The sequence below is a fragment of the Oncorhynchus nerka genome, linkage group LG2 (assembly GCF_034236695.1).
Source record: "Oncorhynchus nerka isolate Pitt River linkage group LG2, Oner_Uvic_2.0, whole genome shotgun sequence".
In the NCBI taxonomy this organism is placed as follows: Eukaryota; Metazoa; Chordata; class Actinopteri; order Salmoniformes; family Salmonidae; genus Oncorhynchus; species Oncorhynchus nerka.
Genome location: NC_088397.1, coordinates 5,529,362 through 5,543,412, shown reverse-complemented (window position 1 = coordinate 5,543,412; position 14,051 = coordinate 5,529,362). Strand labels below are relative to the sequence as shown.

General features: G+C 43.8%; 1 protein-coding gene and 1 pseudogene across 5 annotated transcripts in view; both read left to right on the top strand.

The window, feature by feature from the left end:
- LOC135573325 (zinc finger protein 585B-like) overlaps window positions 1-13,411 on the top strand; it is an 88,674-nt gene extending 75,263 nt beyond the window's left edge. For 3 of the 5 annotated variants that reach the window (XM_065022308.1, XM_065022307.1, XM_065022315.1), the window contains exon 3: window positions 10,265-13,411. In XM_065022308.1, coding sequence (XP_064878380.1) covers window positions 10,265-11,676 — 1,412 coding nt within the window. In that variant the 3' untranslated portion in view covers window positions 11,677-13,411. Of the gene's footprint in view, window positions 1-399; window positions 525-3,761; window positions 4,011-6,845; window positions 9,032-10,264 lie in introns of those variants that run through there. The other 2 variants (XM_065022302.1, XM_065022318.1) reach the window with 2 other exon arrangements.
- A 169-nt stretch (window positions 13,412-13,580) lies between these two features.
- Window positions 13,581-14,051, top strand: part of LOC135572496 (gastrula zinc finger protein XlCGF17.1-like) — a 5,040-nt pseudogene continuing 4,569 nt past the window's right edge.

The window sequence follows — 14,051 nt, the reverse complement described above, 5'->3', positions numbered from 1 at the left end:
GAGTTGAAAGTACATTATTTTCTTTATGGATGTAGTGGAGTAAAAGTAGAAGTTGTCAAAAATATCAAAAGTAAAGTACAGATACCCCAAAACTCCATACATTTTCCCTGACACCCAAAAATTACTTAAAATATTTGTACTTAAGTACTTTACATCACTGATTGCAGGGAATACTGACTGAAGATGTTCCTCCCTACGAGGCCCATGAGACTGTGTAGGGGTGTGATTTGAATAGGACTGTGACTGAACGAGTGGGATGTTGTTATTTATCTCTTTATGTATTTGGTTTTGATGTCGTTGTTCCCCCCCCTTTTCGGCAAAGGAAATGTATTTTCTTCTACAGTTTACTAACCTTACAGTAGGTGGGGGCAGACAGGTTATATTTGTGTAAATGTCAGTATACCAGAGAAGAAGATGACGCTGCTGCACTGTCCAAGTGGGGAACAGGAAGTTCCGGGTCGAAACGACAGAACTGTGCTGTTGTGTCGATAGTGGTTGTGTCCGTTTCAAATGTATCATTGTAGGTATGTAATAGCATGTTTAAACTTTGTAATGTCGAAAGAATATATAACATGCTAGGTAACAAATCCGTTTCACGCCTGGTAATGGTTTTAATTGTATGTGTTATTTTGGAGTCTAACCGAGTGAGTGAAGAACGTGATTAAAAACGATTTTACAAGTCACATAGATAGACTTTGGGTTTGTCTGAGTGTATGTACATAATTTCGTCAGTCATTTCATAAAGATTCTATTTAAGTTCGTTTTTACATGTTCTTGGTTTTGTGTATAATGTTTATGAGCTGGTAAATAGACTCGTCCGAACCATCCTGTTCTCGCGAGTTTAGGATGATTCGGACGAGGCAAGTCAAATGGCGGCTTCAACGGTTTCGGTCGTCTTTCTAGGAGTTTGCTCGTGGTGAAATGTCAAAATAGAGGGAAGCTAACTAAAGTTATCCTTCACCATTTGGAGAGAGAGGCCAACTGCATGGAATGGCGTCGATTAATGCGGATGAATCTGTTCACGTATCAAACCCATTCCATGCAGGACCAAGTGTCTGCGAGTTTTCGCTCCACACCTGTACTTGATTAATGAATTAAGGTCACTATTTAGAAAGGAACTCCCCTCATCTGATTGTCTAGGTTTTAATTGAAAGGAACACCTGATGAGAATTGGCCCTCAATAGAATGAGTTTGACACCCCTGAAACAATGGAAATTGAGAGTTTGAGAAGCAACAGCTGTGCTGGAATGCGATCAATGCGGGAGGATGAGGGCCTAGTATGTGAATGTTCTGTAGTGGGAAGACATAGGAAGAACAGAGATAATGATACTGGAAGCAGGGGTGCATGTAGTATAGTAACTAGAGGCACAAGGTAGGGAGCTAGAGTAATAATGTGTAAGAGTGGAAAGTTGGGATGGTGTTTGAGGAGACCACAGGGCCTCATTCACACCCTGATTAACCAAGGCCATAAAAAGAGGTGAAGTTAAACTGGGATGCAGCGGTGTAAATGAGAATGTGTTCTGAACTAGCCTACCTGGTTAAATAAAGGTGAAATAAAACATTGAAAGTGGTAGATTGTTAATATCTTGTGCTGGTCAGGTTCAGCAAGGGAAGATTCTTCAAATCGAAAATCATAATGGGACAAAGCTCAGAAGCCATGACCCTGGAGCTGATGCTACATTGAAGGGAGTAATGATCTCTGAGGTCCCAATATCTATGTCCATGGATGATATTGTTAAAGAACATGTGATGGGAGACAGAGTGGTTGAAGCCTAAAGGTTGATCAGTAGGAAAGAGGGTTAAAGAAGTCACAAAGTGCTGTACAGAAACACAGCCTAAAACAACAAATAGCAAGCAATGCAGGTGTAGAAGCACAGTGGCTTGGAAAAACTCCCTAGAAAGGCCAGAACCAAGGAAGAAACTTAGAGAGGAGCCAGGCTTTGAGGGGTGGCCAGTCCTCTTCTGGCTGTGCTGGGTGGAGATGTTCATAGATGGTCAATTAATAATGGTGGTTGTCGAGGGTGCAACAGGTCAGCACCTCAGGAGTAAATGTCAGTTTGCTTTTCATAGCCGATCATTGAGAGTTTCTCTTCTGCTCCTGCTGTCTCTAGAAAGTTGGAAACAGCAGGACTGGGACAGGTAGCACGTCTGGTGAACAGGTCAGGGTTCCATGACAGCAGGCAGAACAGTTGAAACTGGATCAGCAACGGTGAATCATCACAGTATTTTTACATGCCAAAGAATGGGACATGTAGCTGTTGACTGATGTAGCTTCCATGGTTGGTCCTGTAGTAAGAGGACCTACTGTCAGACTGATGGAGCTTCCATGGCTGGTCCCGTAGTAAGAGGACCTACTGTCAGACTGATGGAGCTTCCATGGCTGGTCCTGTAGTAAGAGGACCTACTGTCAGACTGATGGAGCTTCCATGGTTGGTCCTGTAGTAAGAGGACCTACAGTCAGACTGATGGAGCTTCCATGGTTGGTCCCGTAGTAAGAGAACCTACTGTCAGACTGATGGAGCTTCCATGGTTGGTCCCGTAGTAAGAGAACCTACTGTCAGACTGATGGATCTTCCATGGCTGGTCCCGTAGTAAGAGAACCTACTGTCAGACTGATGGAGCTTCCATGGTTGGTCCCGTAGTAAGAGGACCTACTGTCAGACTGATGGAGCTTCCATGGCTGGTCCCGTAGTAAGATGACCTACTGTCAGAACTGGTCTTTCTACTAGTCCTGACATGGATTCGAGGCCTGTTCAGAAATCTTGTGCCCATAAATATGCTGTGACAAAGGATGCTTTAATAGTGAATCAAATTTACTTCATAGCATTCATTGGTTAGCTTATCAACATCTTGGATTGTGTAAAGCAGAAATAGCAGGTTTAAAGTTATCTTGTAAACTGCAGCAGAGTTGTTGGGGGTAACAGATGTTACTGTCGGTATGGTTTTTGATAAGCTGGATAACCTGGGGGTGGATTGTCTCAGCATGATATAAACCCCAATGTTTGCAAACACAGAAAGGGATCTATTGATATAGTTTATTGGGGGGTGTGGGAGGGGTTTTGGGGAAGGGGAGGGTGTGGTAGAAGTTAATAGGGATTTCTTGGTTTATTTTCTTAGTACTGAATTAGACAGACATTGACCTTAAACGTTTGTTTGTGGACCTCCATGATACCATAGGAGGTCTGCATCAACGGACTTCAGTGCAGGTAGTGCCTCATCAGAGAGAGAACATTTCAGTTGCTCTACAGTTTTGAAGCTGAATGTAATGATTATCAGTTCTTTACATGTGTACTAATATTCAGACACATTCAGTTGTTTCTATATTTATCTATAATTCAGGGTTTTCACACGGGGCTTCAAGTAAATTAATATTAGTGCCTGAAAAGTCCTCGAATTTGACTTGACACTGGAAATACATTTGGTTTTTGTAAGTGAAATAATACAGTGAAGACAAGGTTATTCAGGAAAATAGTACATAGTGCTGCCTGAAACATACTGTGATCTTGTACTAAATGGTTTTTGAGTCATTTATGCATTTATGTGAATTTAGGAAATCTACTATAGATTAAGTGCACTTATGTTGTGTAATTTAAAATGTGTACTTTGTGTCTAATGTGAATGAATGTTTTGTCAAGGATTAGCTACCGGATCTACTGAAATTAGATAATTGAACAAGAAAAACGAGAAAATATTTTTACAGAATAAAGTGCCAGAACTGTCAAGAAAATAACTTTTGTGTCCGTTTGTCTTTATTACTACAGACCGACTCAGATAAAGTCTGAGGCCGGTAACATCAACAGTGAGGACAAACCCAGCCTGCCACTCTCCTTCCACACTGAGTCCAAACCTACAGTCAATGGGTCCTGATTGTGACAGTGGAGTCCAGTTTGCACTGCAGGATCCAGAGATGGCATCAGTGAAGCTGGAAGACTGCAGTCAAACACTGGAGCTGAATGTCAACATTAAAGATGAAGAAGAGGAGGAGAAGATTGGGACAACTGTTAGTCATGGTAAGAGCTGGTTCTATCTATAAGTTAACTTCATATATTAGACCTCCATAAGTTATGACCAGTCTATTGCTAGGTTGAATTCTGTAATTCTGACATCACACATCCCTGAACAACTCAATACTTCACAGCGAAGCAAAAACAATTTAAACTTGTACCGCCTGCCTTTGCCCACACATTGTCTCAAGAACATTGAACATGTTTAATACCCTCAATCACCAAGTTAGGCATACCTCATTTCAAAATAGGCCATGGCATCATCATGTCAATATTGAATTATAATTCTTCACGTTTCACCAGTGAAAAGACCAAGCTGCGTCTACATGCCAATCGTTTGATCTCAATCAATGTCATGGGAATATGCATTTAAATCTTCTTGAATTACTGTTTGGTTAGAAAATTAGAGCAGATGGTGTTAAATTATATAGACTTCCTGTATTTTGTTTTAATCAAATCACATTCTGCCTCATGGTGCTGTTGAGTTTGGGACGATTCAGCAAACCATCCTAAAATCTCCTAAGATATGAGGTGTTGTTTTTGTTGTAACAGTAATGTTATGCTATAATATTTGGTGATGTGGACTACTAATTAATCATTAGGTGATCGTCCAAGACATTGATCTCACTACTAAAAAACACCATTGTGGCGGCTCATCGCTCTTGCAGCACTACACCCCTGCAGTCTGCTGCACCGAACTAGTGATTGATGCTCACCTATCCTACTCTTTTGTCTCGTTCAACATTTGGTGACGCAGAAATAAGAGAACATGTTTGGCTGTTTTTATATATATAATAAGGACATCAGTCAATTGAAATGAATTAGGCCCTAACCTGTAGATTTCACATGACTGGGCAGGGGTGCAGCCATAGGCCCACCCACTTGGCAGGCAGAACCACCTCAGGTCCTGGGCTGACGTTGTTACACGTGGTCTACGGTTGTGAGGCTGGTTGGATGTACTGCCAAATACTCTAATACGACGTTGGAGGCAGCTTATGGTAGAGAAATGAACATTCAATTCTTTGGCAACAGCTCTGGTTGACATTCCTGCAGTCAGCATGCCAATTGCACGCTCCCTCAAAACTTGAGACATCTGTGGCGTTGTGTTGTGTAACAAAACTGTACATTTTAAAGTGTCCTTTATTGTCCCCAGCACAAGGTACACCTGTGTAATGACTATGCCGTTTAATCAGCTTCTTGATATGCCACACCTGTCAGGTGGATGGATTATCTTGGTAAAGGGAAAATGCTCACTAACAGGGATGTAAACATATTTGTGCACACAATTTTAGAGAAATAAGTTTTTTTTGTGTGTTAGAAAATTTCAGAGATTTTATTTCAGCTCATGAAACATGGGACCAACACTTTACATGTTATATTTATATATATTTTTCAGTGTAGTTAGGCATTACTGTTTTCTCCATGGTCGGCTGGAATTTAGCATGAGAAAGGATTTGAGAAATATGATATAGGCCTACGTCTCGTTATGCGCTGCACAGAATGACTATTGTAGCTGGAAACGGATGATTTAAAAAAAATGGAATATCTACATAGGTGTACAGAGGCCCATTATCAGCAACCATCACTCCTGTGATCCAATGGCAGGTTGTGTTAGCTAATCCAAGTTTATCATTTTAAAAGGCTAATTGATCATTACAAAACCCTTTTGCAATTATGTTAGCAAAGCTGAAAACTGTGTTGCTGATTAAAGAAGCAATAAAATGGTCCTTCTTTAGACTAGTTAAGTATCTGGGTTATTTGTCTCTTCGATTACAGGCTCAAAATGGCCAGAAACAAAGACCTTTCTTCTGAAACTCGTCAGTCTATTCTTGTTCTGAGAAATGAAGGCTCTTCCAGGTGAGAAATTGCCAAGAAACTGAAGATCTTGTACAACGCTGTGTACTACTCCCTTCACAGAACAGCGGAAACTGTCTCTAACCAGAATAGAAAGAGGAGTGCGAGGCCCCGGTGCACAACTGGGCAAGAGGACAAGTATTTTAGAGTGTCTAGTTTGAGAAACAGACATCTCACAAGTCCTCAACTGGCAGCTTCATTAAATAGAATCCGCAAAACACCAATCTCAATATCAACAGTGAAGAGACGACTCCGGGATGCTGGCCTTCGAGACACTATTCTGGTTAGAGCCAGTTTGCGCTGTTCTGTGAAGGGAGTAAAACACAGCGTTGTATGAGATCTTCAGCCGTTTCCAGCTACAATAGTCATTTACAACATTAACAATGTCAACACTGTATTTCTGATCAATTTGACATTTATGTGAATGGACAAAAATTGTGCTTTTTTTCAAAAACATGGACATTTGTAAGTGACCCCAAACTTGAGAATGTATTCATTTATTTCACCACTAATGGTAGTGTATTTATATTTTTTAATCGTTATTTAACTTTCTTAGCATACCTGTTATTGTCCCGGAATTTTGGATGACTGACGTGCCCAAAGTAAACTGCCTGTAAACTGCCCAGGATATGCATATACTTGATCGCATTGGATAGAAAACACTGTCTGTGTCACGCCCTGGTCGAAGTAATGTATGTTTGTCTTAATTTATTTGGTCAGGCCAGGGTGTGACATGGGTTATTGTGGTGCGTTTTTGTCATGGGGTTTTTGTGGGGTGTCTAGCATAGTCTATGGCTGCCTGAGGCGGTTCTCAATCAGAGTCAGGTGATTATCGTTGTCTCTGATTGGGAACCATATTTAGGCAGCCATATTCTTTGAGTATTTCATGGGTGATTGTTTCTGTGTTAGTTGTCACCAGATAGGCTGTAAAGGTTTTCACATTCCCTTTGTTGTTTTTATATTCTTCTTGTTTTTTCTTCATTAAAGATGTATCGAACTAACCACGCTGCATTTTGGTCCGACTCTCCTTCGACGGAAGAAAACTGTAAAAGAATCACCCACCACACCAGGACCAAGCAGCGTGGTGACAGGCAGCGACAGCAGAAGCAGCGAAAGGAGGAATGGACATGGGAAGACGTTTTAGATGGCAAGGGTTGTTACACTTGGGAGGAGATACTGGCTGGAAGAGATCGCCTCCCATGGGAACAGGTGGAGGCACTTAGGAGAGCAGAGGCAGCCGGAGAGAGGAGCCGACGATACGAGGGAACACGGTTGGCAAGGAAGCCCGAAAGTCAGCCCCAAAAATTTCTTGGGGGGGGGCTCAGGGAGAGTGTGGCAGAGTCAGGGTTCAGACCTGAGCCAACTCCCCCTGTTTATCGTGAGGAGCAGCGATCACAGGACTTCTGGACTTGGGAGGAGATATTGGACGGAAAAGGACCCTGGGCACAGCCTGGTGAATATCGACGCCCCAAAGAAGAACTGGAGGTGGTCGAAAGCGGAGAGGCGCTGGTATGAAGAGGCAGCACGGCGACGCGGATGGAAGCCCGAGAGTCAGCCCCAAAAATGTATTGGGGGGCGGCTCACAGGGAGTATGGCTACGCCAGGTAGGAGACCTGCGCAAGCTGCCTGTGCTTACCGGGGGGCTAAAGAGACCGGGCAGGCACCGTGTTATGCTATGGAGCGCACGGTGTCTCCAGTGTGGGTGCATAGCCCGGTGCGGTACATACCAGCTCTTCGTATTGGCCGGGCTAGAGTGGGCATCGAGCCAGGTAAGGTTGGGCAGGCTCGGTGCTCAAGAGCTCCAGTGCGCCTGCACGGTCCGGTCTATCCAGTGCCACCTCCACACACCAGTCCTCCGGTGGCAGCTCCCCGCACCAGGCTTCCTGTGCGTGTCCTCGGTCCAGTACCACCAGTGCCAGCACCATGCACCAGGCCTTCAGTGCGCCTCGCCTGTTTAGCGCAGCCAGAGCCTTCCTCCTCTTCAGCGCTGCCGGAGCCTCCTGCCTGTTCAGCGCAGCCAGAGCCTTCCTCCTCTCCAGCGCTGCTGGAGTCTCCCGCCTGTTTAGCGCAGCCAGGGCCTTCCTCCTCTACAGCGCTGCCGGAGCCTCCTGCCTGTTCAGCGCAGCCAGAGCTGCCAGCCTGCATGAAGCAGCCTGAGCTGTCAGTCTGCATGGAGCAGCCTGAGCTGTCAGTCTGCATGGAGCAGCCAGAGCTGTCAGTTTGCATGGAGCAGCCAGAGCTGCCAGTCTGCATACAGCTGCCAGTCTGCATAGAGCAGCCAGAGCTGTCAGTCTGCATGGAGCTGCCAGTCTGCATAGAGCAGCCAGAGCTGCCAGTCTGCATGGAGCAGCCAGAGCTGCCAGTCAGCCAGGATCCGCCAGTCAGCCATGATCTTCCAGATCTGCCAGTCAACCAGACTCTTCCAGATCTGCCAGTCAACCAGACTCTTCCAGATCTGCCAGTCAACCAGACTCTTCCAGATCCGCCAGCCAGCCAGGATCTGCCGGAGCCAACTACCTGCCTGAGCTTCCTCTCAGTGCCGAGCTTCCCCTCAGTGCCGAGCTTCCCCTCAGTGCCGAGCTTCCCCTCAGTGCCGAGCTTCCCCTCAGTCCCGAGCTGCCCCTCAGTCCAGTGGGGTTCTGGGTGAGGACTACTAGGCCATGGTCGGCGGCGAGGGTGTACTATCCTAGGACACGAGGGGGAGGAACTAAGACATTGATGGAGTGGGTTCCACGCCCCGAGCCGGAGCCGCCACCATGGACAGACGCCCACCCGGACCCTCCCTATTGTTTTGATGTGCGTCCGGGAGTCCGCACCTTAGGGGGGGGGTTGTTCTGTCACGCCCTGGTCGAAGTAATGTATGTTTGTCTTAATTTATTTGGTCAGGCCAGGGTGTGACATGGGTTATTGTGGTGCGTTTTTGTCATGGGGTTTTTGTGGGGTGTCTAGCATAGTCTATGGCTGCCTGAGGCGGTTCTCAATCAGAGTTAGGTGATTATCGTTGTCTCTGATTGGGAACCATATTTAGGCAGCCATATTCTTTGAGTATTTCGTGGGTGATTGTTCCTGTCTCTGTGTTAGTTGTCACCAGATAGGCTGTATAGGTTTTCACATTCCGTTTGTTGTTTTTGTATTGTTCGTGTTTTTTCTTCATTAAAGATGTATCGAACTAACCACGCTGCATTTTGGTCCGACTCTCCTTCGACGGAAGAAAACCGTAACAGTCTGTGAGTATAACAGGACTGATATGTCAGGCAAAAACAGTCACAGGTTTTTTCAATGCTTGCCTATGGGATATGCAAATCGATAGGACCCAGATTGCAGTTCCTATGGCTTCCACTAGATGTCAACAGTCTTTAGAAAGGGTTTCAGGCTTGTTTTTTGAAAAATGAACAAGTATTTGTAGTTTTTCCAAGGTGTCCCCCTTTAGAAAAGTAGTCATGTTGCGCGCATCAACGAGAGTGCGCTCTTCGTTATTTATCTTCGCTATTAAACACACTATTCTCCATCTTAAATATTGTTTATTTAGATATTAGAATACTTGAGGATTAATTAAAAACATTGTTTGACTTGTTTGGACAAACTTTACTGGTAACTTTTTGGATTAGTTTGTGCATGTTGAACGAGTGAATTACTGAATCAAGCGTGCCATCTAAACGACCATTCATTGTGTAGCTGGGACCCTTGGGATTGCAATCAGAAGAAGATCTTCAGAGGTAAGTGATTTTTTAAATGCTGTCTGTGATTTTGTGACGCCTGTGACGTCTGTGGGATGCTGATAATCGCATGGTATGCTCTCTCCGTAAAGCAGTTTTGAAATCTGACAACGCAGTTGGATTAACAAGAAGCTTTTAAATGATGTCAGACACTTGTCTTTTCATGAATGTTTAATATTACGATTTTTGTATTTTGAATTTCGCGCTCTGCAATTTCACCAGATGTTGTCGTAGGTGTCCCACTAGCGTTTGGACATGCACCCAAACAGGTTAACTAGGCAAGTCAGTTAGGAACAAATTCTTATTTTCAATGAAGGCCTAGGAACAGTGGGTTAACTGCCTTGTTCAGGGGCAGAACGACAGATTTTTACCTTGTCAGCTCAGGGATTTGATCTTGCAACCTTTCAGTTGCTCTAACCACTAGGCTACCTGTAACCCGTTATGGCCAGAAGAGGACTGGTCACTGCTCTGAGCCTGGTTCCTCTCTCGGTTTCTTCCAAGGTTCCTGCTTTCGAGGGAGTTGTTTGTGGCCACTGTGCTTCTACATCTGCATGTATTGCTCTTTGGGGATTTTAGGTTGGGTTTCTGTTAAGCACTGTGACAACTACTGATGTAAAAAGGGCTTCATAAAATACATTTGATTGGCATGTATATCACACCAACTGACTGGTTCTTTTGTTGTTCACACAGGAGACCATCTGGAGACATTCTCTACATCCAGAGAGCAACAGCAGGAAGATCAGAGAGCTAAGAGGTCTCATCACTGCCCACATTGTGAAGAGATTTTCCCATTTCTATCAAAGCTAAAAATACACCTAAAAATACACACAGGAGAGAAGCCTTCTTCCTGCTCTGACTGTGGAAAATGTTTGAAAACATCAAATGAGCTAAAAGCTCACCAGAGAACACACACAGGAGAGAAGCCATACTCCTGCTCTGACTGTGGAAAAAGTTTTAAATCATCAAATGAGCTAAAAGCTCACCAGAGAACACACACAGGAGAGAAGCCTTACGTCTGCTCTGACTGTGGAACTAGTTTCTGTCAAATTTCCCACTTAAAATCACATGAACGTATACATACAGGTGAAAAGCCTTACGTCTGCTCTGACTGTGGGGCGAGTTTCTCTCATCTGGGCACCTTAAAAACACACCAACGTATACACACAGGAGAGAAGCCTTACTCCTGCACTGACTGTGGAAAATACTTCACAACGTCAACTGATCTAAAAGTTCATCAGAGAACACACACAGGAGAGAAGCCTTATTCTTGCTCTGACTGTGGAAAAGGTTTTAAAACATCAAAAGAGGTAAAAGTTCACCAGAGAACACACACAGGAGAGAAGCCTTACGTCTGCTCTGACTGTGGGGCGAGTTTCTCTCATCTGGGCACCTTAAAAACACACCAACTTATACACACTGGTGAGAAGCCTTACTTCTGCTCTGACTGTGGAAAATGCTTCAAAACATCAACTGGGCTAAAACGTCATCAGAGAACACACTCAGTAGAAAAGCCTTTCTTCTGCCCTGACTGTGGAACTAGTTTCTCTAAATTTTCCATCTTAAAAACACATGAACGTATACATACAGGAGAGAAGCCTTACGTCTGCTCTGATTGTGGAAAATACTTCACAACATCAACTCATCTAAAAGTTCATCAGAGAACACACACAGGGGAGAAGCCTTATTCCTGCTCTGACTGTGGAAAACGTTTTAAAACATCAAATGAGCTAAAAGTTCACCAGAGAACACACACAGGAGAGAAGCCTTACGTCTGCTCTAACTGTGGAACTAGTTTCTCTCAGCTGGGCACCTTAAAAACACACCAACGTATACACACAGGAGAGAAGCCTTACGTCTGCTCTAACTGTGGAACTAGTTTCTCTCGACTTTACCATTTACAATCACATGAACGTATACATACAGGAGAGAAGCCTTACTCCTGCTCTGACTGTGGGGCGAGTTTCTCTCAGCTGGGCACCTTAAAAACACACCAACGTATACACACAGGAGCGAAGCCTTATTCCTGCTCTGACTGTGGAAAATGTTTTAAAACATCAAATGAGCTAAAAGTTCAACAGACAACACACACAGGAGAGAACTAGTTTCTCTCAACTTTCCCACTTAAAATCACATGAACGTATACATACAGGAGAGAAGGCTTACTCCTGTTCTGACTGTGGTTTAAGTTTCTCTCGACTGTATACCTTAAAAAAACATAAACGTATACATGGAGAGAAACCATGCTCCTGCTCTGCCTGTGTACAATGCTTCAAAACAGCAACTGAGCTAAAAGTTAATCAGAGAACACACTCATGAGAGAAGCCTGCTTACGTCTGCTCTGACTTTTGGGTGAGTTTCTCTCAAAGGCTAGACCCAAGTCAAACGTCTAGCCAAAGGCTGCTTGTTTGAATCTCATCAAGGAGGATTTGAGCATTTCAGCTAATTAGCAACTTTGCAACTACTTACTACTTTTGAACTATGTTAGCATGTTAGCTTAGCATGCAACTACTTAGCATGTTAGCTAACCTTTCCCCTAAACCCATTTAACACCTCACCCCTAACCTAGCTAACGTTAGCAACAACAAATTGGAATTTGTAACATATCATACATATTACAAGTTCGTAAGATGTTGTATGAATAGCAATGCGTAAAATAACATACGATACGTCCTGCAAGTCATATTATACTGAACAACAATCTAAACGTAACAAGTTCAAATATTTATGGTTCGTATAAGGAAATCAGTCATTTTAAATAAATGAGGCCCTAATCTATGGATTTCACATGACTGGGCAGGGGCTCAGGAATGTGTCGGACGTGGGAGGGCATAGGCCCACTTGAGAGCCAGGCCCAGCCAGTCAGAATGAGTTTTTCCACACAAAAGGTTTTTATTACAGACAGAAATACTACTCAGCCCCCCCAGACAATCCTGCAGGTGAAGAGGTCCTGGGCTGCCGTGGTTACATGTGATCTGCAGTTGTGAGGCCGGTTGGATGTACTGCCAAATTCTCTAACAGGACGAAGGACGTTAGAGGTGGCAGCTCTGGTGGACGTTCCTGCAGTCATCATGAGAATTGCACATTCCCTAAACTTGAGACATCTGTGACGTAGTGTGGCCTTTATTTAGGCTTACATGCTCACTAACAGGGATATTAACGAATTTGTGCACAACATTTGAGAGAAATAAGATTTGTGTGCCTATGGAACATCTCTGGAAGTTTTTATTTCAGCTCATGGAACCAATACTTTACATGTTTTGTTTATATTTTAGTTCAGTTTATATTGGTAGGCCAATGTCATGTAACCTAACATGCTTAATGGAGTGGAATGGATGTTTTTGTAACATATAATACGTTTTGCTTTGAGACCAGGTTGTCCCTCTGCAGTATTCTGTGGAAAGGAGTGAGTTGATACTTCTTAAATTTTTTATTGAACTTTTATTTAACTAGGCAAGTCAGTTAAGGACACATTCTTAATTACAATGATGGCCTAGGAACAGTGGGTTAACTACCTTGTTCAGAGGCAGAACAACAGATTTTTACCTTGTCAGCTCGGGGATTTGATCTTGCCCAACGCTCCAACCACGAGGCTACCTTCCACGCCTAACATGAATCAGATAGAGATGGTGTGATGATCACTTTTCACCATTAGTTTGGGGGGGTGTTTTACAACTTTATTTAATGATACACAGCTTATGAAATGAATACATGTGTTTATTAATTGTCTTTCAAACTAGATGAGTTATTTTAGTTACTGATCATGAATGTGTTTGGAAAACTGCATTGAAGCAAACTTTATTGATCTGCCAATGAAAAATAAAGTTACATGAATATGTACTGGTCAACCTCTTCTTCTCTTTAGTATTCAGTTCTTCATATTAGATCTGACAGTATGAATGGTTCTTATGGTTGTATTCAGTTCTTCATATTAGATCTGACAGTAGGACAGAGAAGTGCTTTGACTGGGCTGAGAGGGAGCTTGACCTCCTGTAGCAGTGGGACGGCCATGAGACCAGAGGTGGCAGAACTGAGTGCTCGGGTTGGGATACAGGGTTTGAGCCTGAAGGTAGAGATGGGGCAGTTCTTCTTGCTTCACCGTAAGTAAACACCATTGTCTTGTAGTGGATGTGAGCTTCGACTGGAAGCCAGTGGAATGTACGGGGAGCAGGGTGACATGGGGGATCTTTGGAAGGTTAAACACCCAGACGGACTGCAGTGTTCTAGATAAGTTCCGTGGAGACCCATCATTCAGGGCAGGTGAGCCACCTGTTTTGAGCCCCACAGTTATAGCGATAAAACAGTGTGAAATAAATTATCTGTTTGATCATGTCAACATCATAAGGAGGACTTCTGGACTTGGGAGGAGATATTGGACGGAAAAGGACCCTGGGCACAGCCTGGTGAATATCGACGCCCCAAAGAAGAACTGGAGGCGGTCGAAAGCGGAGAGGCGCTGGTATGAAGAGGCAGCACGGCG